General features: G+C 29.4%; 1 protein-coding gene across 1 annotated transcript in view; it reads right to left on the bottom strand.

The window, feature by feature from the left end:
* Positions 1–505: 505 nt before the first annotated feature.
* LOC121113573 (uncharacterized) overlaps positions 506–22,436 on the bottom strand; it is a 69,108-nt gene continuing 47,177 nt past the window's right edge. Inside the window, exons 3-4 of the mRNA XM_040707378.2 lie at positions 3,920–4,149; positions 506–2,051 (exon numbers count right to left, since the gene is read on the bottom strand). Coding sequence (XP_040563312.1) covers positions 865–2,051; positions 3,920–4,115 — 1,383 coding nt within the window. The 5' untranslated portion in view covers positions 4,116–4,149 and the 3' untranslated portion in view covers positions 506–864. The remainder of the gene's footprint in view (positions 2,052–3,919; positions 4,150–22,436) is intronic.

Raw genomic sequence — 22,436 nt, 5'->3', positions numbered from 1 at the left:
GATATATAACTCAATTTTATTTTTAGAAGGATGTTCTGCGCTATACCAAGAACCCATTCTAGTTTACTTTTTTAGAAAGCCTTCACATTTTCTGAGATAACAAAGAAAAATTAAAGTAATTGCATGAATAATCCATATTATTTGTCTGAAATCTCCATTTTCCGACTTCAATCGTCAATAAGCTTTTTGTTTATATTTATTTATTTTGTATACATTTACATTTTTTTTTTCTGCTTCCATCTTTTCTTATTTACGAAAATATCCACATACAATGTCAATTATAATGTAATTCTCTCTATTTCAATTTCTCTCAAAGTCAATTTGTACCATGTCCAAATATATCAAGATATAAAGTTGAATCATCACAATTTTAACAATAATTTTTTTTGTCAAGTACTATGTACAAAGCATAAAAGGATAGTCACATAAATGCTTCAGGATATTTTTTTGTTATAAAGAACAATCAGTAGGACGCTCTTTTGTACAACAAATAATGCAACTTTCCTAAGAGTTTTTTATTCTATATTTCGTATACTTACATATTGTTATACAACATTGTGCTAGATAAATATATATATTGTTAGATAAAGAAATAATTTTTGTTTGTTATGAAATAAAAGTTATATGTTGACTAAATTTGAGCTTTAAATATTTCTTACATTGAAGGGTCTATCAACCTCAACAAGGTCATATTATTGTAGTTTTAAATAATATTTATATTGTTGCCTTCGATTTTATTTTTTAATATAATTATCAAGAAGAAAAAAATCCACATAAAAGTCATTGTACACTTTTCTAATAAATATAAATTTTTAATAAAACATCATCAAACGACCCTGTGTTCGTACATAAATGAAAAGTGCTTTAGTGATTGAGATCAATATACTTTCCAGATAACCTGAAAGAATTGATTAATTTTGATGTCCAATTCCCAAGAGCAGCAATTGAATTTTTGCGTCCTTCTGGCCTTGGAGAAGAAGTGGAGTTCATTACACTTTGTCGTTTGGCAGTTTGTTGTCTCTCAAGTTCACATTCATTGCAGTGATTTGTTTCTGTGTAAGATCTTACAGCATGTGTATGAGAAGAACTGAGGGAGTAGCTGGATTCGTTGATTCCATCATTCGGAGTGTTTGGGGTGTTAATTCCTCCACTTACGCCACCGCCGCTACTTCCATCATTATTATTGACCGCTGTAAGCAATAGCTTCCAATCGTCATCTTCGTCCTCATAGTCCTCATCTCCACCATTACGGCTTCCAGATTTAACGAGTTGAAGAGCCAAAAAGGAAAGTGCCAGAACAAATAAAAAGATACATAGACCGCCAATGGTCAAATAGAGCATGAGTTCCACTTGTTCGTCTTGATTACTCTTATGGTGCTCACTATTCAGCGACGTTGTATGACTATATGAGTGAATATGACTTAAACCATGAGTCTCAGGAATGTTGACATCACTTTTCACAATTCGATTTAAAATGAACTTTTCTCCTGAAAAGGATACTACATCTTTGCTAACAAGATCCGTAAGTCGTCGCACTAAATCCTTTTCATGTGATGACTGAATGGTAAAGTTTGCTTTTAGTTGACCGCCTGACGATGTAAGTCGATTCAAATGGAGTTCTTCGTACCTTACTGCTAGTCTGGATGCAAGATTTAGTTTCAAGTCATCAATAAAGTCTTGACGTTTTAAGGATGATTCAATTGATTCTTCATTTCCGTTCATATAGAGAACATACCAGTGATTTCGTTCATCTTTTCGATAGGAAGATTCTTCCACATCTGGAATTCCTTCTTCATTTGTCTCTTCTTCTTCAATCACTAACTTTGCAGAGTCTTCCTCTTCCTCCTCTTCTATAATTGGAGGAGTTGACCATGAGGGTGCCCATATTGACCAATCAGGAGGATAATCATCTCTGTCCTCGTAGTGATCGTCATCTTTCCTTGAAGTTATTGCTACTTCGCTACTTGAAGATGGAGCCGTAATTGTTACTCCTTCATGATTACGGTAAGGAAGTTGATTTTCATTGATGGTTGCAATTTTTGTATGGTTATCTATATTTAAAAAAATAAAAATATTTAATTGATGAAACCAAATAATCGTTATTTTTGCTTTAAAGTGTAGTCGAGCAAACCGTACATGGCACAAACATGTGTGTTTTGTACAGTATTAAAGTATTCTAAGAATAATTTAGATAAACCGGGGGCTGAAAAACCCTGGACTTCACAAAGAAAATACTTTTTTTTCATTTTAAAATTGGCTCTTTTTAAAATATTGTATATTTTTGTATTCACATTATAGAGCAGAGTTCCCATACAACTTTTTAAGCCATTGCTTAGCTTGAACAGTGTTTTTTCCCATCAAGTAAAATAAGTGTAAAATAAAAACACAAGAATTGTTTTTGTCCGTTGTTTTGGAAATAACAAAAGTAGCGTCAAACTTAACCCAATCACTAAAAAACGAAAGAACATATGTTCACGAAATTTTGAGAGCTGCCTTTTAACGGTTGGTACTAAGTAAAAATAAGGTGAATTAAAAATAGCTCCACATATCTGTGAAGCCCAGTACTTTCCAGCCCATGTGTTATGTTCTTAACCTTAAACTAAATCAGCTTTCATAATGGGATATTCTGACCTTTCCATAGTTGATCTACTTTTTTTTATAGTCAAAACTCTAACAGTTGAGTACTCATACATGAATTTCATGCCCATAACATTTTATATGCTAATATTATCTCAATTTCGGTTCAATTTGGCGAAACTGACACTAAAAAAGGTTGTCGTGAGTCTACTTAACTCCTCCAAACCCATAAGTTGTTAAAAGGGAAATTTGCTGTAAGGAGAATTTGATTGACTACTGGCCTTGGTAAATGTGAACACTTGATGTCCATATTGCGTACCCTCGACTACCGGACGATATTATATAATACAATGTGAAAAGACAAGCCGTTTACGAATCTGACCCTTCCCATTCCAGTTCAGAAGCTCTAAAGGCTTCTGTTGATGAGGTGTGGGCCAACTTATCGGAATTGTTCAAGTTCTGTATCTGTTCCAACTTCCAACATTAGTTTCAAAGAATACTTATAAATTTAAATGATAACATAACGTACGTATTTGTGATAAAAATTTAAACACTTACCAGTCAACACCTTAAAGTATGAATGGCTCTAGGGCAATAGGGTAAAATTTTTTAGCTGAGGACAACATGCTGAATGACATTTTGCAAAAGGACAAGTTGCCGAAAGTTCAATTCTTCGAATTACCATTTTATACATTTTGCCAAATATATTGATTTTTAATATATAATAAGTATCGTTTATATGCAATATATACCTTATAAGGTAAATTAATGATTGTTCTTTTACTTTTTTAATATCGCTATATTCATTAATAGTTATCATATAAACGCAACATAAATACTTGCCTGATATGCTTGTTCGTCAATCCTGGTGTTTTTCCAATATTAATAATCCATCAAGTTGAATGATAATTAATTGATAACGGAGAAGTGATTACCGCTTTTTCCATTCGAATACACTTTTAATTGATTTAAAGTACTACATCGGTAAATACTGGAGCTACATTCGAATCACATACTATTGTGTTGTTTTTATATAATGATCATTGATGAATACAATGAATGAAATAATAATTTTCAGCATAATAACAATAATTAGCTTACCCATATTTTATATATATCATAAATTATTTATCTATTTATCATACGATTATTTTAAATTATATCAAAATATTAAAAAGTTTAAGCCAATGTACAAATTATCTTTCAGCGAAACTTCCATTCGGCGTATTGTCCGTCTTTGTAAATATACATGTTTCTTACATTTCTATTTATCAACAATTTGCTCGACCACACTCTACAAATGTAAAAATATATGTTTTAAGATAATACCCCATAACCATACCTGTACTATTTGTCGTGGATGGTTCTGTACTTGTTATAGTTGAATTTTTCTCCTCTTTTGTACTATTACTATTTGTTTTTGTTTCATACGTCAACTCTGTTGTTTGTTCTGGAACATTGGTTACATTGATTATACCACAACGACAAAATGAAAGTTGAAGAAATAAAGAGCAAATTCCCAAAAAAATAGTCCTCATTTTTGTTGCTCAGGATTGAATTGATGTGTAACTTCTGAAAATAAATAAAAATAAATAATTAACATTGATGTTAACAGTACAATGAAATACTAACATAGAATATAATAAATAATGCAGTTTCCTTGATATAGCAATATCAATGGGTAACTATTTATAGCTTTGATGGCGAAATATAAAAAACATTATTATTTTTGAAATAAATACCACATTTGCTAAACGTATATGAAAATTATACATTCATATCTATTCTGATTACTTGAAGATGGAAAATATCTTTAGGGTCATTTTTATTGTATATACTGTGCTTTTTAGTAATATACATAAACATGATTACTTATTTGGAATAGTTTTGTCTACTAAAACCTTGACATTCATTATGAATAAAGATAATTTACAAGATGTGACATTGAAGATTTGGTTTAATGCATTAAAAAATTCGCATGATCATATCAAATATTATATTTAAGTATAGTTTAATCAAATGATGGTATTCAAACGTGTTGTGTTTAAAAATAAGTAAGAACTTTTATCCTATAACGCTAAACTTATCATATTTGATATATAAGTTTTGAATCCTGGATATCGGGAGCTTCACAATTTTTTTACTTCAAATCTTAATGGATGCAATTGCAAATATATTTAAAAATTGTTCATCAAACACAAAACTGCAAATTTCTTACTTATGACCTCGTTTATTTTTTAAATGTAAAATCAAAAAAGTGGTTTTAAGTGTCATTTGAGAAAATTACAAATCTAATTTTTGGAAGTATAATCAGTAAAAAATAAATAATTTTTTTACGAACATATCAAAAATTGTTAAAAGAATCAGTTACTCTATATATAAATATCCATTTCCAACTCAATAAGCTCAATGTAAATAAATATAAAATAAATATGTTTTGTTATTAGAAATGAACTAGGATTTTAATATAAAAAAAATGAAAAAGTTATGAACACAGATAAACTTAGTACCTGTTATATGGTTAATATTCTAGCATTAGTTGAATTTCTCTCACTATTTATCTGTTTTGGTAAACAGCACTAATCATAATATTTTGCAACTATTGCATATACGATATTCAGAATTGAAATAAAGAGCGTAACTTTTAATGACATTTTATATTATGTTACTTAAATAAATATTATAATGTTCTCAAAAAACGAAATCAAATGTAAAAAAAGAGGTTATCAATTTGTAAATACACTTTTGGTAAACCAGCTGTTTGTAACAAATTTACACATTAATAAACATTCCTTTATTTATTAATTGTGCATTTAACGCAACTTAGCTAAACCTAACTTGAATTCAAATAATAAACGTTTAACGGATGACATTTCTGAGTTTTTCCTATAAAAAGATACAAAAGATCCTGAATTACATATTATTAAACAATTCTTTGAAGCAATTACTCTATTTTTCCTTGAAAAATAGTGTGGTAGTATCCAACTTAGGGAGTTTATTTGATGTCATTTTGACATAGGTCCTGAAAAAATAATAATACAAGTTATATCAAAATGGCATCTTCGGCTGTTCTAGGCAGTAATATGTAATGTATTATTACTTATAATCCTGTACATTTTATATATATTTGATAAAATCAAAGTGATTGGCAAATAAAAAATGTCATAAAATTACTGCTCAATCAAAAATATATATATATAAGAAAACATGGACGACATTTTGACATCTTTGGCCGTTTTAGTGTTAATAGTAGTGATATATTCATACTATAACAATTTAAAAAATGAGCAAGAGATGTGGAAAAACAAAAGTAACAAATATACAAAAAAGTATTAAATAATTTTGGTTTACCATTATGTCTGCTCACTAATCAAGGTTAATAGCTTAAAAGTAATCTCAGCTGTTCTTCAGTTAGGGAGATCTCTGAAATAAACTTCCAAATTTGCGCCGTCGAATCTAATAATCATAGGATCCTTTCTATAAATCGCTCTTCTAGTAACGAGCATAATTAAGACTAGTTAATAATTTTCTTATCTAAGATCAACTCGTTCTGACACAATCATCTGTGGCGACTTAAATCTTCTTAGTATAAATAGGTTATCATGGATCCCCTCCTCGTCTACTAGTAGACTGTATATAGAAGTATTTCAAGATATTTTCCTGGAACACAAAGTCAGTGAAGCTACTCACTCTGGGGGCAATATTCTGGATCTGGTGCTCTCTTCCTCCAATTATACTGTTAACACTAAATTGTTGAATGATATTAATCTGTCCGATCTTTTCCAATCTTAATTTCCATCACTTTATTTATTGAAAAAATAGCAACTCTAGTTGATATTTCCATTTTATCAAGGGTGACTATATCTTAATTAATATAATATTTTGCACAAATGACTGGGTCGGACATTTTACCTCTTTCCACCACCAAAACAATGTTGAGACTGCCTAGACACTAATAGTAATAGTGCACCTACTTGTTAGTATCTATATCCCGTGGCAGGTGCATGAGATTCATCACAATTAAAATGAAAAGGAAATTAAACGACTTGTCTCTTTAGAACGACGTTCTTGAGATCCTTTCAGACGGTATCCATGTCGAGGTAATCTACATTGCTACAAAAAATATGAGTAGAATGTTGTCCAACTTATTCGAGAAAATAGGATTAAAAATTGATTTGAGCAACTGTCAAAACTTCCTCACTCTAATATGAAACCTCTTTACTCATATATAAGAAAGAAGAGAGTAGATTCTGGTAACAACGGAATTGGTTCGATACGAAATATTGAAGGTCTATTCATCTTAGATCAGGTTGGCTAAATCTTCTTGTTTTAAGACGTATTTTGCATCAATCTATCAACCCACATTGAATCGAGTACATGTGGGTTCTATTGATATGAAGTTTGTAGTGTATTTGAAAATATCCGTTGCTCTTTATCCACTGGACCTGACAGAATGAACTCCTTCTTCTTGAAAAGAGGTGTTAATACTGTTGCCTTCCTCTATCTATGCTCTTTAATCCTTTTTTTCAAAGTGGATATGTACCAAATGACTGGAAAATAGCCAAATGTAGTTCCCATCTTTAAGAAGGGAGATCCTCTTGATCTTTCTAATTACAGGCCCATATCCCTTACAAGCCATGTCGGTAAAATAATGGAGCGGAACGTTAACCGGAAGCTACAATCATTCCTTGAGAGTAATATACTTATTTTTAGTAGGCAACACAGATTCCGTCCTAATATTTCGTGTGTGAAATCTAATTTATTTCTGGGATCTTATCGTCCGTCGTTGTAACTGTAAACCTTGACTGTGTTGTTATATAGTTTGATTTCAGCAAGGCCTTCGAACTTCTCTTTAAATTGTCAACATCGGTATAAAGGTTCAGTTGTTACAGTGGCTTAGTTCCTGGCTGACGAATGAGATACAGAGTGTAGTGATCAATTTCACTGTTTCTGAGCCTAGTTACGTTACTTCATCTGATCCACAAGGTAGTTTTCTTGGACCCACGCTCTTTGACATTTACATTAATAACTTAGTAGATAATTTTTCAGAAGATACATTCTTATACGCGGATGATACTAAAATCATATGCTCTGATTTAAACTCTGTCGACGATGTTGTTTATCGCCGCTGGTCGAAATAAGTGAATAAATAAAACTATGGATAGCTAAACAATGAATTAAATGTAAATTTTGATGTCACCCAGAGGGAAAACGCTCACACAAATTATTTTACGGAATTTTCAACATATAAAAAATTGTCATTTCCTTCACAAATAATATCATACTAAACAACCCATATAGTAATCAATCTCTAAATATCTGCCAAATATTTTTACTATACCAGCAAAACATTTCATAAATCAAACTATTATTACTATTACAAAAGAAAGCCATTCTCTTTTTTTGCAAGAAAGTGTTGTTTTTTATCTCTTAACCATTCACAAAAAAACATATTGTAAGAATTTAAAATACGGTTTCACATATTATAAAGAAGAACTATATAAATATAACATTTATTTTGCATTATTGGAATGTTAAAAATATGTTCTTCTTATTTATAAAATATAATTTTTATTTAAGAAATAAAATATCAAGAAGACTAAACCTTGATGGTATTCATTATCCAATGATGTTAATAAAAGGATCATGTTAGTTTTGCCAAAAAAAATATTAATTCAAAGGTAAAATGACTTCATTGTTAAGAATTTAAAATATTTTTGCAATATGTATGTTTGACAATATATACCAAAATATTTATTATTAATGCTCTTCATTCATTTTTAAATGTTTATAAAAAGGGAAGTAGTTATGTTAGAACTTAAATAAATTTAATAAAATAATATATTGTCAAATAGGTTATATAGTTCACAAAAACAAGTCGATAGGCCTTGTTTAAGTAATTAAAGAAGACACGATAGTTTTACTAGATATTAGTTTGGAGAAAAAAAGTAACTTTTGTATTTCTTTTTTACGGCCTTTTTTGAAATAAGGTTATCTAGTTCATTATTGGTCTCACCAAATCATACGAGATAGTGTTGTAAAGGTGTGAGTATATACTACAAACCCTTTTTAGACAGTATTACGCTTTCTTGGTTCAGTTTGAATTATCGTACATCAAGAATGGAGGTATCAAAGAAAGCTGTATTTTACATTTTTTCTACCTGAAAGGGAAAAACGTGTCATTTCTTTAACAAGTTGTGACAAACGTTGAAGGATGGATCAGTTACATCAACGTCAAGCGACATACTTTGGGGTTGAAATACAACAAAGTGGCTCAGAGAGTGTCCAAGTCAGGATTGGCCTCCAAAAAAGGAAGTGCTGCTGTGTGCTTGGTTGGATTGGCAGGGAATAATTTACTATCACCTGTACCCTTAAAGCAAAACGCTCTATTCTCCCTCGACTGTGAACAACTCGTCTGCTTGAAGCTAGCATTCGAACAAAAGGATCCAACATTAGTGAATCGGAAAGAAATCATGTTTTATCAAGACATAGCCAGGCCATACACATCTTTGATGACTTAACAGAAGCTCAGGGTGCTCACATGGAAAGTTCTTATTCATCTATCCTATAGTCTGGATCTGGCACCATGTGACTACAATCTGTTTCTGTCTATGGTCATTGCACTTGGGGGTACAAATTTGGCCTCAGCAGAGGCCTGTGAAAATTGGTTGTCCGAGTTTTTGCCAATAGGGACAAGTGCTTCTATGGGAAGGGCATTATGAAGTTGAGATCTAGCTGTTAACAAGTTATCAAACAGAACATAGCATACCTGGCTTACATCGAATGATTATAACATTTCTTATAAAGCATTGAAATTAAGCAAAAAACACGAAATTACTTTTTCGTTTCAAAAATATACTAAAATGATCAGACGATCAAATGTGACTTAAATGGAATAAAAAGGCTACATAAAATCCCAGTTTAACAATAAAGAGTTAATTAGATAGCAAAAATATGGGTTTACTTACTTAACATTGTCAACCCTATGCAAATTAGACCAAATAATAGTTAATTGAGGTGATTATTAATTAATTTTTTATTGAATACATTTAAGATACGATTAAAGCAAGCCCAATGTATGTAACAACTCTGTATAATCTGGATTACTGAATGAAGGATAACACTTATAACATATGACATAGTTGTAAATAATGGTACATTGAGTGCTTATGAAAGGAGTTTTATAGAAAAAAATACTGTTCAAGCAAGAAAACCCGAAGATATTTTTTCTTTGAAACTCAAACAATGTACTTATTTGATCACGAGCTAACCCCAGCATTGCCTATCATGAGATAATTAACCACTAGAGATTTCATAGCTCTTTAGAAAATAAATATTTGTGTACTTATGTAGTCGGTTAGAAACCTGTTTTAGCTACACCACAAAAATGTATTTAGCAGCATTTTCATATTACTGATTAATCAGCAATGTGGACAATTACCAAATAATTTCCGATGAATCGATGCACCGCTACTTAAATACCAATTTATAATCTTGATCAATAAATATAAGTACACACATATATATTTATTTGTGTATAAAACTCAGTATAAATATAAATATAGACAACATACATACATTTATCGTCGACTACATTTGAGTAAGCCTTTTTATATTTAATTAATAGAAAATTAAACTACAATATAGATATTTAAGAATCATGTAAGAGTAAAGATAGTGCCCAGCCTAATGAAAAATATCTGCAATTTTATTGAAAGACATTCATATGTACTTTGGCATAAACATAATAACATTTTTGGAGAAAGTGACAAAAAATTGTAAAAATTCATATTTTTAGTTTTTTGAATGCACCTAATAGTTTCACTTATTTTTATAGTTGTACTTCAATGGCCGTTCGTAATTTTTACATATTTATGCTGTTGTTTTTATGGAACGTAAAACAACTATAGTTGACGTTCAAATTTTCGATGTCATTTAATAGGGTGATTTCTCTATAGTCTCAAAATAGACCTTTTTTTCAGCAAGTATTCTTTGGATCTGTGTACATAGGGAAAAGTTACTGCGAGACACATTTGGAGAATACGGTGCTTATAAAATCCATTTATAGCCTAATCTATGCAATTTTTTCATCTTTTTCAAAGATTGGTGACTCGGTAAAAAATATTAGTTTTTTTGTTCTTCAAGCAGAAAAAAAAGATTTTTCCGCATTTCAAACCCCCTAACATTAATGTATTATATTTACTGTTGACGGCCAGACCCTTTTTGAGGTAACCAATGAATATTATATCATGCACAATGTACATCCAAGAAAATGGATGCCATAACTTTATAGCCGACTGTTGCGTCTTTCCATTCTTTGGTATTTTGTATTTTTTCAGAATTGTATTCTGAAGTTAAGTGAGGGAGACATATTTGATTTAAAATTACACATCTTGAAAAAAATAGCATATATTAAGTTTAAATTCCACAAAATTTGCTCGAAATTATGTGATCTTGCGCGTCATCTAATTAGTACACGCTTTCGATTGTTCAAATATTCATGCACAATATATTCGACACGTTTTTTTATATCTGTAGAGTCTCACCTATGTAGATCAACTTTACTTTACGATCCTTCAAAATTATTTTGTTTAAATAATGTTTACCAACAAAGCTTTAGCTTCAAAAGTATTTATTTTTTAGCGAAAAAGTAATTCTTCATTAACAAACAATATTATTTTTTATCCATTTTTGTATAGCAATAAAACTTTCTTCACTTAAAATGTTATATCTCACGAACAAATTTTCCGATCGTTGACAATCTTGTACTATCTTTTGAAATTTGATGCTAACAAAAAACTACAGAGTTTGGAAGCAAAACATGGACTGAATGACTGATTTTAGAAATATGTCAATAATTTTATTTTCTGATGAATAATTTAGAAATTTTCACAAAACTTTGAGACATGATCTTTGTGAACATATTCACTTGATAATGGTCACATGTCCTTGGGCCAAAAATCGGTGCAGAACTTCTGGCATTTGGCCGTGTGCGAGGGTGCTCCATCTAGGGTCCACAAATAGTTGTCCTCTGGGTAAGTTACTTTGAGCCATGGCAGTATGGGGAACCTCAGGACCTTGTAGTAGTCCTCCTGACCAATTTTCTCCTCAGCCTTAAAAAAGAAGGGAGGCATATTTTTGCTGTCGGACGCCACGACAACCAGCATCATTGTTTTGGGCGTATTTTTTGTACGGAACACCACTTTAACCTCTTTTGGTGATCTTGCAAGCCAACGGTCGTTGGACGGTTGTGGACCTGGTCCACGGTGAAAATCTTCTCGTGAGAGAATTTTTTTACTGTGGATCTATTTACCTTGATCCACGCACGAACTTTCTTGCACCTCTGCAGTCTCCTTTCCTTGAGAGGTCTATCCATCCTTTTTCAAATTGGCCACCTTATTAAAATGAGGATCCTAGAGCACTTCACAAAGTCCATAATCTCTGCCATCTCAATTTTGACATCTTGCTCACTCATGAGGAAAGATTTGAGAAATGTTTATTATTGTTTACATATGCAGAAAGGAGATTCAGAATATGCAGGGGGAAATCACAAAACCTCTCTATTTTAATTACATAATTAGCATTTATTAACAGTCCACGTTTTCCTTCCGAACCCTGTTTAAGATTCAATTCTTTTTAGAAAATATATGCGTCAGTTTACGAACTTTCAACCGACTTAATATAACAATTTAAACCCTAAACTTTTTGGATCATAATTCCATAAAGATAGTGTTCGATTTCCGCCATAATATTAAGTCATATAAAAAAGTATACATATGTGTATACTAAGGCTGTCCTCTTGCAAATTTTTCTTGATACGATAATTATATCGAATTACAATAATTAAATAAATAAAAAGTTTTGTTCCAAGTTTTCTTATTAAGAAAAAATCCAATAAATTATATAAACTATGAAATAATATAATGGATAATGAATTACAAAAAAGTATTCATTGTATTTACTGATGATTATAGTATGATTTGTACGAAATATTAATAGCACAATAAGTGTTTATATCGCCTAAATCTCAATTTTGATGTGTGGGATACACATTCGAAGGAAGTACTATAGGGTTTGAAGGGAAGTCTCGGGCTAGGGATACAAAAATTAAAATAATAGTAAGGTACCATTTTCTTTTAATTTGGTAAGTTCATGTTATTTAAACTAGAAGAACTCTGAATGCTCTAAGAAGTTAGTTTTAACTTTAACGTCGGGGTGCTTTAGTATTCGTGTTGTGATTTGAAGAGCGGTATAGGTAGTGTTGTGTCAGCCTGATATAGGACTGAGGGCCAATGTCCAGTCCAGTCTCACTTGTCAGTCCTTAAAGAAGTTAAAATCGGTCGTTCATGTCGTCATTGAGATTGTTTTTCCTTTTTTAATTATTGTGCTAAATAATATAATAAATTATTTATCCAACTAATATGTTTGTTTGATATTGAAATCACTGATTGATCCGGTGTTACTCGGGGTAAGGAGGGATCAAGAAATCACAAGGACAATGGTCGATTTTATTTATTCTTCATTCTTATGTTCGGGCGAACATTACAGATAACGCCTCTATGTTATATGAAATGTACAATTTTTGGCCAATCGAAATTTGCAAACAAAACTACAAAAACTTTTTTTCTCACAGTTAAAGACAGGTCCCAAGGACCAACAGAACTGTTCCTAAGTCTTGACTCAACTGTACCAGTTAAATAAGGACCGACACAACAGTATGTATTGAAGTAATAAGTAAAGCCATTCAACGGATTATTAAGTTCAATTTCACAAATACGTATATAAATATAATTATATTGTTCGGTCAATTCAAAATATGCGCTTCCTTATAACATAACAAGTAAATTATGGTCACTGAACTATTGATTTTTCTCTAAGTATTTACACCTTATTCCAAAAATATCTATTTTCTGAGTATCGTATGTATATTTACTTAGCATGACATTAATGGATATCATACATTGTACGTCTCTGTACTTTTTTTTTCTCTACATATGTAGAAAAAGCAAAAACATTATTATTTTTATTCCTTACCATTAGATACCACAAAGGAAACTTAAAAAGTAGGAGATATATTTATTCCCAAAATAGAAATTATTCAGTGGAGAATACTCAAATACTATGTAAATAGTACTTATATAAATGGACTCATACTGTACATATATCTCTCTAAGAAATGGTGTATTTGTATGAAACCAGCTTATTTCTTCTCTTAATAAAACTTATTTTTCTTATCATATTATTATTAAGTATGTATCCATTGCAGTACAGCAAAGTGAGCATAATAAAAGAGATAAAATAAACTTTTTTACGAGTATCTGCATTTTTCATACCCATAGTCACAGAAGCAAAAAATGTGTAAGCCTCTATGCTAAAATACATATTGTTATATGTATGTAAGTTACAGGCCTTTTTTCTTCTTTTTGATCATGATTTAAAAAAAAAATGTAATGTAAAAGCTCAAAAGGAACCAGAAAATTAAGATTATAAATTAATATTGATAAGATAATGGGTTGGAAATTTTAAGCATTTCGGTAAGTATAAAAGAAACCAATGGGAAACGAATAGAGTAACCCTGACAATTTGAAGAATATTTTGGAGGGAGCAATTTAGATGTCATGACGTTTCATTAAAATAGCTACTATCTGCAATAAGAGGAAGTCAATAAATACAAGTCCCACTCCGTATCAAGCAAGTATATAAAATAAATGTGTCTTTACACTTTATTCTTATATGTTATCTCCTAAAGAATGAAACATTAATCATGCCAGCTTTATGAAATAAAAAACTCTTTAGGTTGACTACAACAGCAAAACTAGCAGACTAAAAATGCCTATAATTTACAACCACAAATATGTGTTTAGGTTATATTTAGAGACGTGAAAATGTGTGTATTTTTTAAAGTGCAAGGATGTAATTGTACTACTTACATGTACGAACAAATTACAATTACATTGTATCTTTATACTCATAATTTAGTTATGGAGTTGTAAATCCGAAGTAAGTTATTGACATTTAAGTTTACTTGTGTTTGGTAAACTAAATAGTGTTTTTTGTTCTAAAGCTTATATTCATAATCTAATATTATTAAGGAGATAACATCTAAGAACAAAGTAGGTATATGTGCTCTTGAATGACTGTTAGGAATAAGGATAATTGGCTGAGGGATTAGAACTGAAAGCTCTTGTTGGACTCAAGGTAGAATAAGGGACCTATTTACTTATTCATAAATCAGCTCACAACTAAAATAATAAAACGTTATGACAGCAAAACTGCTCCACTTCAAAATATTCTTCAAATTGTCAGGGTTACCTTATAAATTTTAATTATTTTATTTTCATAGTAAAAATGCATACAATTTACAAATACAATTTACAAAATACTTTAGGCACATATCTGCATTCCTATTGTATATGCAATAAAATGTGAATAATTTATAATAAAAATGGAAAAAATAATTCTGTATTGTAATGTAGTAATCCTGGAAATTGGAATATGAAGTTATTAATTTTTTAATGGAAAGGTTGAAAGACAAGACTTAAGTTTTAATAAAAGATTGTACAATATTTTTATTTACATAATTATTCCAAACAAAAGAAAAGACTATCAAATCATATATTGATTCTTTTATTCACAATTGAATTGACCAAAAAATAGATTTACTCAATAACCTCATACGTATTAAATTTCTTAAGTTATTAATAGATCAGAGTAGTTTGCAAATTATTTGCCTTAAAAACTTCATAGATAACGTTGTGATTAGTTAACTTATGAGTCATTAAACAGAATAAATACGAATTTCTTAGAAACAATGCTAAACTAAAAGGGAATAGACGGACCACAGTTTGAGAACCAATAAGTTACTCTAAAGATTTAATTGAACTAACGTCTTGACAACTCCATTCATGCTTTGTTTAATTTTTGTTTCTTTTTTAATTTAAAATATTTTCTTAGTTATAATGTTAAGAGTATATGACAAAAACTGAAATTTTAAAATAATAGCATTGACAAAAAGACAAAACAATTTATAAAGTAATGCTTAGTGAATAAAAGCTAAAGATCAATGTTTTATATGTTCAAGTAAGTAACAATTTTTTATTTATGTACTACTTAACCAACAATATTCAAGATATCCATCTAATTTTACTGTTGGTTTTTATTTTACACTAGCAGAGCCACCCATACTCGATTGGGTCTATTTTAAGTTTAATTATAGATTTAACTTTGCTTCCCACTTTGAAGACATAAAAGGCCCAAATACAAATATTGACAGAAGCAGAAACTGCCTGAAATCTTCAGTTTTATTTTTCCTGAAAAAAGGATTACATTTGGAGTATGATCAAGTCCAATAGATTTATAACTATTCCAATCTTTCATTCTTAAACTAATAAAAATTAGGAGAGAAAAGGTCAAAAAACCAAATGATATCGGTGTACCAAGGGTTAATTGAGGAAAAAATGCCAAATTTGATTTAACAAGGTTACAATGAACGCAGGTCACTATTCACTTGCAGAACTTCAGGTAGATTAGTTCACCTGTATGTTTGATTACCCCGAAGAAAGAAACTGTATAACAAACCAACAAGGTTTGTATTAATATGAAGATAAATTAAGAGAATGAATAAACATTATCATTAAAATCCTCTCATTAATAAAGGTAAATAACATAAAGAAAGTTATGAATTATTTTTTAGGATTAATGCATATTAATAATATTATTATTTTCATAAAGAGCTCCTTCAATTATTTTGGAAAAAACAACATCAATGATAATAAAAATTATAATGGAAAGCTCATATGTACTTATACCTCTGCCGGTATCCGCTTTCCCGGAATTTTCGTAGTTTTACACAACTGAAAATATTCATATTTCTGGGGGAAATACTGCATTTAATTATTTCATAGTATAAGCATCATTAAAATTATATAATTGATTAATTAAATTTGACTTTGAATAAGTCTTAAATGAAGAAAAAAGTGAGTGATATATATTCCCTTGAGTAGTAAGTATTAACAATTCATATTCAATGTATTTAACAATTATATAAGGGCCATTTTCATAAAAAGTTAGATATTTTATCATTGAATACATCAATTTTTCTATTGCGAGACAGACGAAGATTAATAATTTTAAATATGGGAGGCAATGGCTCTAAAAAACCAAACTCCGTACAATTAATCATAATTACAAAATCAGAGAAAAAATGAGTGTGAGAGACTAGTTCAATATTGTTTTTATCTTCTTAAGAGTACAAAATAAACGGATTGGTTTTAAATTTGCTGAATGGGTCTGTTTGGGTCCATCTGAAATGTTTGGGAGTGGTGAAAAGATTGGGTCATCATTGGAAGAAGATGTGCTCAGTATGGAGCTCTATCATTGAGAATGTCCTCTTTTTACTATGTTCAAACAAACCATTTGATTATAATCCTCGACTGAACAGTAGGAGTGAGTTCCTTAGTACTGCAGGGATTACTTCTGCAGGCCAATATATATCAGACGGGATCTGCATACTGAATAACTTCCTTCTATCCTATAGAACACGGTGGATGTTCTCTAGAGGAGATTACAAAAGTAATTATCTAAGTCCTCCAATCACCCAATTCATTGCCTTAGAAGTCATTCCTAACAAAATGATAATGCAAGCTTTGACAGTTACTATTGGTCGTGTAGAGAAGAACCCTTCATCAATCAGAAGGCGAAGGTTTGAGCGGCTTGGTATTAGCGATGGCAAGGATCATGCAGATCGAAGCGTCATTTTGAAGTACCTATTCCCTGGCATACGTCAAAAACGGCTGAGGTACAGACTAAGGACGTCCTGTATTTTTACAAATAAGTGCCGGGTAAGATTCTAAGGAGAAATTTTGTTATTTTTGCCAAAAAGAATTGGAGACCTCTTTTCATTTATTCTACTAATGTATAAAATTACCCCGAGCCTTAGGATGGTGGAGGAAGAAGTCTGGAGAAACTTTCAAGTAAGATTGAGTCCCTCGGATTGGATCATCACGGTATAAGGATAGGTGGAAAATTGAGTGGCTAATCTCCAAAGTACAAGATATAATTAAATATACGCTGTGTAGCACAAGAACCAGGAACTCCCTTCTTGGCTTTGAGATGACGTCTCAGAAGCGATATTAATTATCGCTTCCCTCTCCATCGAAGGGAAATACTAAGAACTAATAAGTAATATTAGTACTACACAATATGAATATACTAATATAGAGTGTTAACTAACGTTTACTTGTCAGAACTTGCTCGAGAACCTCAATTCTTGATCTGATTAGTTATCTACTGGTTTTTTCTTTTTTCTTTTCCTCCTTCATTATTGTAATTAAACTTAAAATATTTCAAATTCTCAAATTGAATTATTTGTTTTCATATTTTTATAATTATTATTTGGACATTATAAGTTTTCTGTTTTGGATTAAAAACTGTTATGATTTTTGACTGATGTAATGTTTGTAAAAAAATTATTTCTCCCTATTTGGACAATTCAAACGTATTAACGAAGAAGGAGCACTTTATTTCTTAAAGTCATCATTGTCAGTGGATATGTCGTCTCTCAAAGTTGTCAAATATGTTTTTTTTAATTTACACTCACGAAGATTTAGATAATTTTAACATCCTTACATATCATGTATATCAGCATTAGTGACAATAAATGTTCCATTAATTTTTTTTGTTTATGTACAAAAGTAAATACTAGCATTTCACAGTATTAATATTAACTAATGGTATCCTGTTATGTCCCGGAAAATGAGAATCCTTATTACCTACTACTAAATACCAATTTTTTATCCCATATTTTTCTTGGCAATGAATGTATACGGCAATAATTCACTTCAATATTTAAAGTTGGTAATAAAGGCAAATACTAAAAAAATTTGAGTATAATCTGAGTAATTTCTTGGCAATGGAAATATTCATGTTTTTTTTATATTAAACTTTTTATTATATGTATTCAAATATACAAAAGTATACATAAATTTAAAAATGTCGTGTATAAGTTATGATTTTGTACAAGTTTTAACTCTTGGATGCATAATAAAAAGTACCTAACATTTGTTTTATTTAAATAATTTGTTCTTTAAATGTTTACCTCAAAAAAAATAAAAATGGCCTTTCTAAACCCAAAAGTTATTTTTGTGTGCTTTATAAAGAGAAACATTCCATATTCTATATATTAAATTTGATAGCTTAAAAATATATAAATATTATTTTTTAAGCAACAAATCTCAAATATCTTGCAAACTTTTATTTTTGGGATATATTTACTTTTATTGATGTTAATGAAAAACCATGAATGCGGATAATATCCTGTCTTATGCCCATTATAAGTTTCAAGTTCGCCATCTCTCTATGAGTCACAAGAGCAAGGCTTCCTGTTAATTGACTATCTTTATCTTTAAGTGAAGCATTATTCGCGTTTATTTAATTTTTAAAATTTCGAATTTCCAAAAACACTTATAAATAAGCGATTAGTAACTTTTTACTACATAAGTGCCGAATTCTAATTCAAGTAACGTGTAACCTTTTTTTTTTCTAAAATAAGGTATCTGGTCGTTTACTGCGACGCTTGGCGAATTCTGCTACGTAATGATAAGAAGAGCCGACATCGATACAGTTTTACGTCTTCAATTTACGACTAACTAAATTTTTTTGATAATTTTTTACAATATTACTGTCTTACTAATATTTATAAACTTCTTTAAGCTACATTGGTGCTCAATTTTCTTATCTCTCTATTAATTGAAAAAAAATTAATGATATTTAAATAAGACAAAAAACTTAAAAGCTAGCTATTTTTGTACTAGGATGGCTCGAATATTATTTCGACCATATATTATATGGTGAAAAAAAAAACAGTTTCATACTATCCAATGAATTGTGTCATTAAGATGAAAATGATTTATCCTTTTTGTTTATTCATTGTTAATATATTTGTCAACAAATAATGCATTTTCCCATGGTTTTCATTTATCACTTCATAGACATGCATATTACGTTAATGCTTTTAAAGCATTAGTCCTGTTTATTATACATCCAAATTTTTTTTGACTATATATCCATTATGTATATATGTAAATATATATTGCAATTTTACGTCAACTAATATTATATTTAAATATGATACCAGCAGTTAAAATTAGCTATTATTAATTATTCTAATAATTCATTTTCATCTATAAAAGTTAATTATTTATTTACGCAAAATGTAACGATGTGCACTTAAGTTTTATATGTGATGTACAACGTAATACCCATCAATTATTCATTTTCGTCAGAGGAGTCCAAATTTACACCATCAATCTGTTTAATGTAATTTTAATCATTGTATTTAACTAACCACAAGGTCTGTAAATTACACATTATCCATTTTTTACTTGTAACTTGTACAATCAATATGTACTAGTTGATTTACAGTGTATGTTGGGGTTATCTTTGATCCCATGTTCAGTAATCAATGTCCTTATAAAAAATCATCATTTGCAATGGTTTTTTTCCTAAGATGTTTTTGATTTTAGCTGTAATATATATCTTTGAATATCCAGTGAAATCTAATGGAGTTTACTCTAGATAAGTGATCAATTTTGCGAATCCTGCGGATAGGGTCTTTTTCTTAAAATCAAATCTTTACTGGAATACAAGGCTAAAAAAATTGATTTTTTTTTGTTTTTTACTAGAAAATGTAATATTTGAAATATTTTTTCCAAAAAATATTTGAAATTTGATTTAATTTTCTGTAAACAGCTAATGAATTTATAAATTTTTCTTCAAAAAATATAATCTTTGAATGCTGTTTAAAGATTTTTGAAAAAAAATTCCCGAAAATGTAATTTTTTGAGAAGAGCAGTGAATTTTTTTCTTTCTAAAAAACTTAATTTTTTGACAATACATATCGATTTTTGAACTTTTTTCTAATATATTAATTTTTTGGGAAAAGCAACGAATTTAAAAAAAAAATTATAGAACATTTGCTGATTTTGAAAATGGAAGAAATTACAGGTTTTATTTATTCCTAGATGAATAGATGTCTTCTGTTTTCCAAACTTGTTAATAATATTACCTTATTCTTAAAGAGAGGTCAATTAGAATAAAGTAATCACTTGTGCGGAGGAGAATAAATTACAACTGAGGATTTTTAGTGGATTTATATGTTTAAGTTCTTAGATTCAGAGTATAATTGAGGATCGACATGGGAAAAATTCCTACCCCACCGCTAATTTAACAAAACTTTATAACAGATATATTGCTCCTTTCCCAAACATATTCTTCAAATTATCTGTGTGATCACGTTAATTTTGTTGAACGTTAAATGTTGTTTTTGTAATATGCCGTTTCTTATATTGTATTTAATATCTTTTAATACCCATTGTGAATCAAATTAAATTGCATGGTACAAAAATGGCCAATCATATGATATGACAACCATATATTTCATGAAAAAAAGATTTTAACATATATCCAAATATTTTCTTGTAGTATAGACATTCAATGAATGCATTTCTTCAATCTTTTTTAATAAAAACTAAATGACAGATGCAATTGTAGGATAATTAAAGTTTCTCGTCCATCATTATTATTTTTAGAAAACAAAAATATAGTTAAAAAATTAAAACAAAAAACATAATGTTTATTCTGATCAGAATAGCACATAGAATAAATTAGGCCAACACGCTTTTAAGGCAAGGATTATGTTGCTTCAGTGAATATATTAATATGATGTATTATTATATCGCTGATCCACAACAACTTTGACAGAATATGGAGGGCTAGAATCTGGAATATTTTATTATTTATTTTGTCATCTTATGTAATATTATATTTCATGATGCATATTTGATATTTTGCATTTTTGTATTCAAAAATATGGTTTACTGTCTTTGTTCTCCGTAAAATATATTTTATTTAAATGAATGTATTTCAATATCCTCAGTACTACAAAGCATATTACGCAGAAGAAAAGTTATAATATATCAGTGATTCAGTGATTAAAAAAAAAAAATACAGGCAGAGGTATAACTATTGTCCTATAGAATTCAAACATGAACTATTTATAAACATTATTTTAAAAATAAATGTATCAATATATAAACAAACATATATTATTAACAAATCGTTATAAGGTGTTTTTTTTTATTTAATTGTGAAAAATGATGATATTCTGTAGCTTATTAAATATTCAAAACTCAGTTTTGATGAATCGTTATAAAATATAGTTAATATTTTAGCAATATAAAATATTGTTTAAAAAACAAGTGCAGTAACTAATTGAACAGTATTATACATTATGGGACAGTGATGTCCCTTAAGTGCAAAGAGTTATAGTAAAGTATATTTTTGACCAATAGATTGTTAAATGTTATAAAAATTGTTGAATGATTAGCTTTTAATTTATTTTTGTACACAAAGATGACACAATATTTCTATTGTAGATCACTAATCAGTATTTTATGTAGATTCGAATAAGTTCATTCATTGTACAATCTCATAACCTTCTCTCGGGCTCTGCAGTCCCTATATTATTTATACATAAATACTTCATTCTAATATTAATATTACAGTATTTCAATATATACGAGTATATCGTTAACAAGTGAAAATTGATTTTTTAAATTAAACTCAACAGACAGGAAAAAAATGAAAAATCGACTTCATTATGACAAAAAAAAAAAAATTAATCCGGAAAATAAGTTTTTTTTTTTTTTAGACAGTCCCCAACAGTTATTGTTTTATTTAAAACTATAAGTTAGTGATACCAATAAAATGCATTAACCTAAAAAGGTAAGCAAACAGTCATTTAAAGAATAGAATTTTCTTGTTCTTAATTTTGAATAGAGCGAATATCATTAACGTAAATT

The sequence above is a fragment of the Lepeophtheirus salmonis genome, chromosome 2 (genome assembly GCF_016086655.4).
Source record: "Lepeophtheirus salmonis chromosome 2, UVic_Lsal_1.4, whole genome shotgun sequence".
Classification (NCBI taxonomy): domain Eukaryota; kingdom Metazoa; phylum Arthropoda; class Copepoda; order Siphonostomatoida; family Caligidae; genus Lepeophtheirus; species Lepeophtheirus salmonis.
Note: the sequence above shows the minus strand (reverse complement) of the source record. Positions and strands in the feature narration are given on the sequence as shown.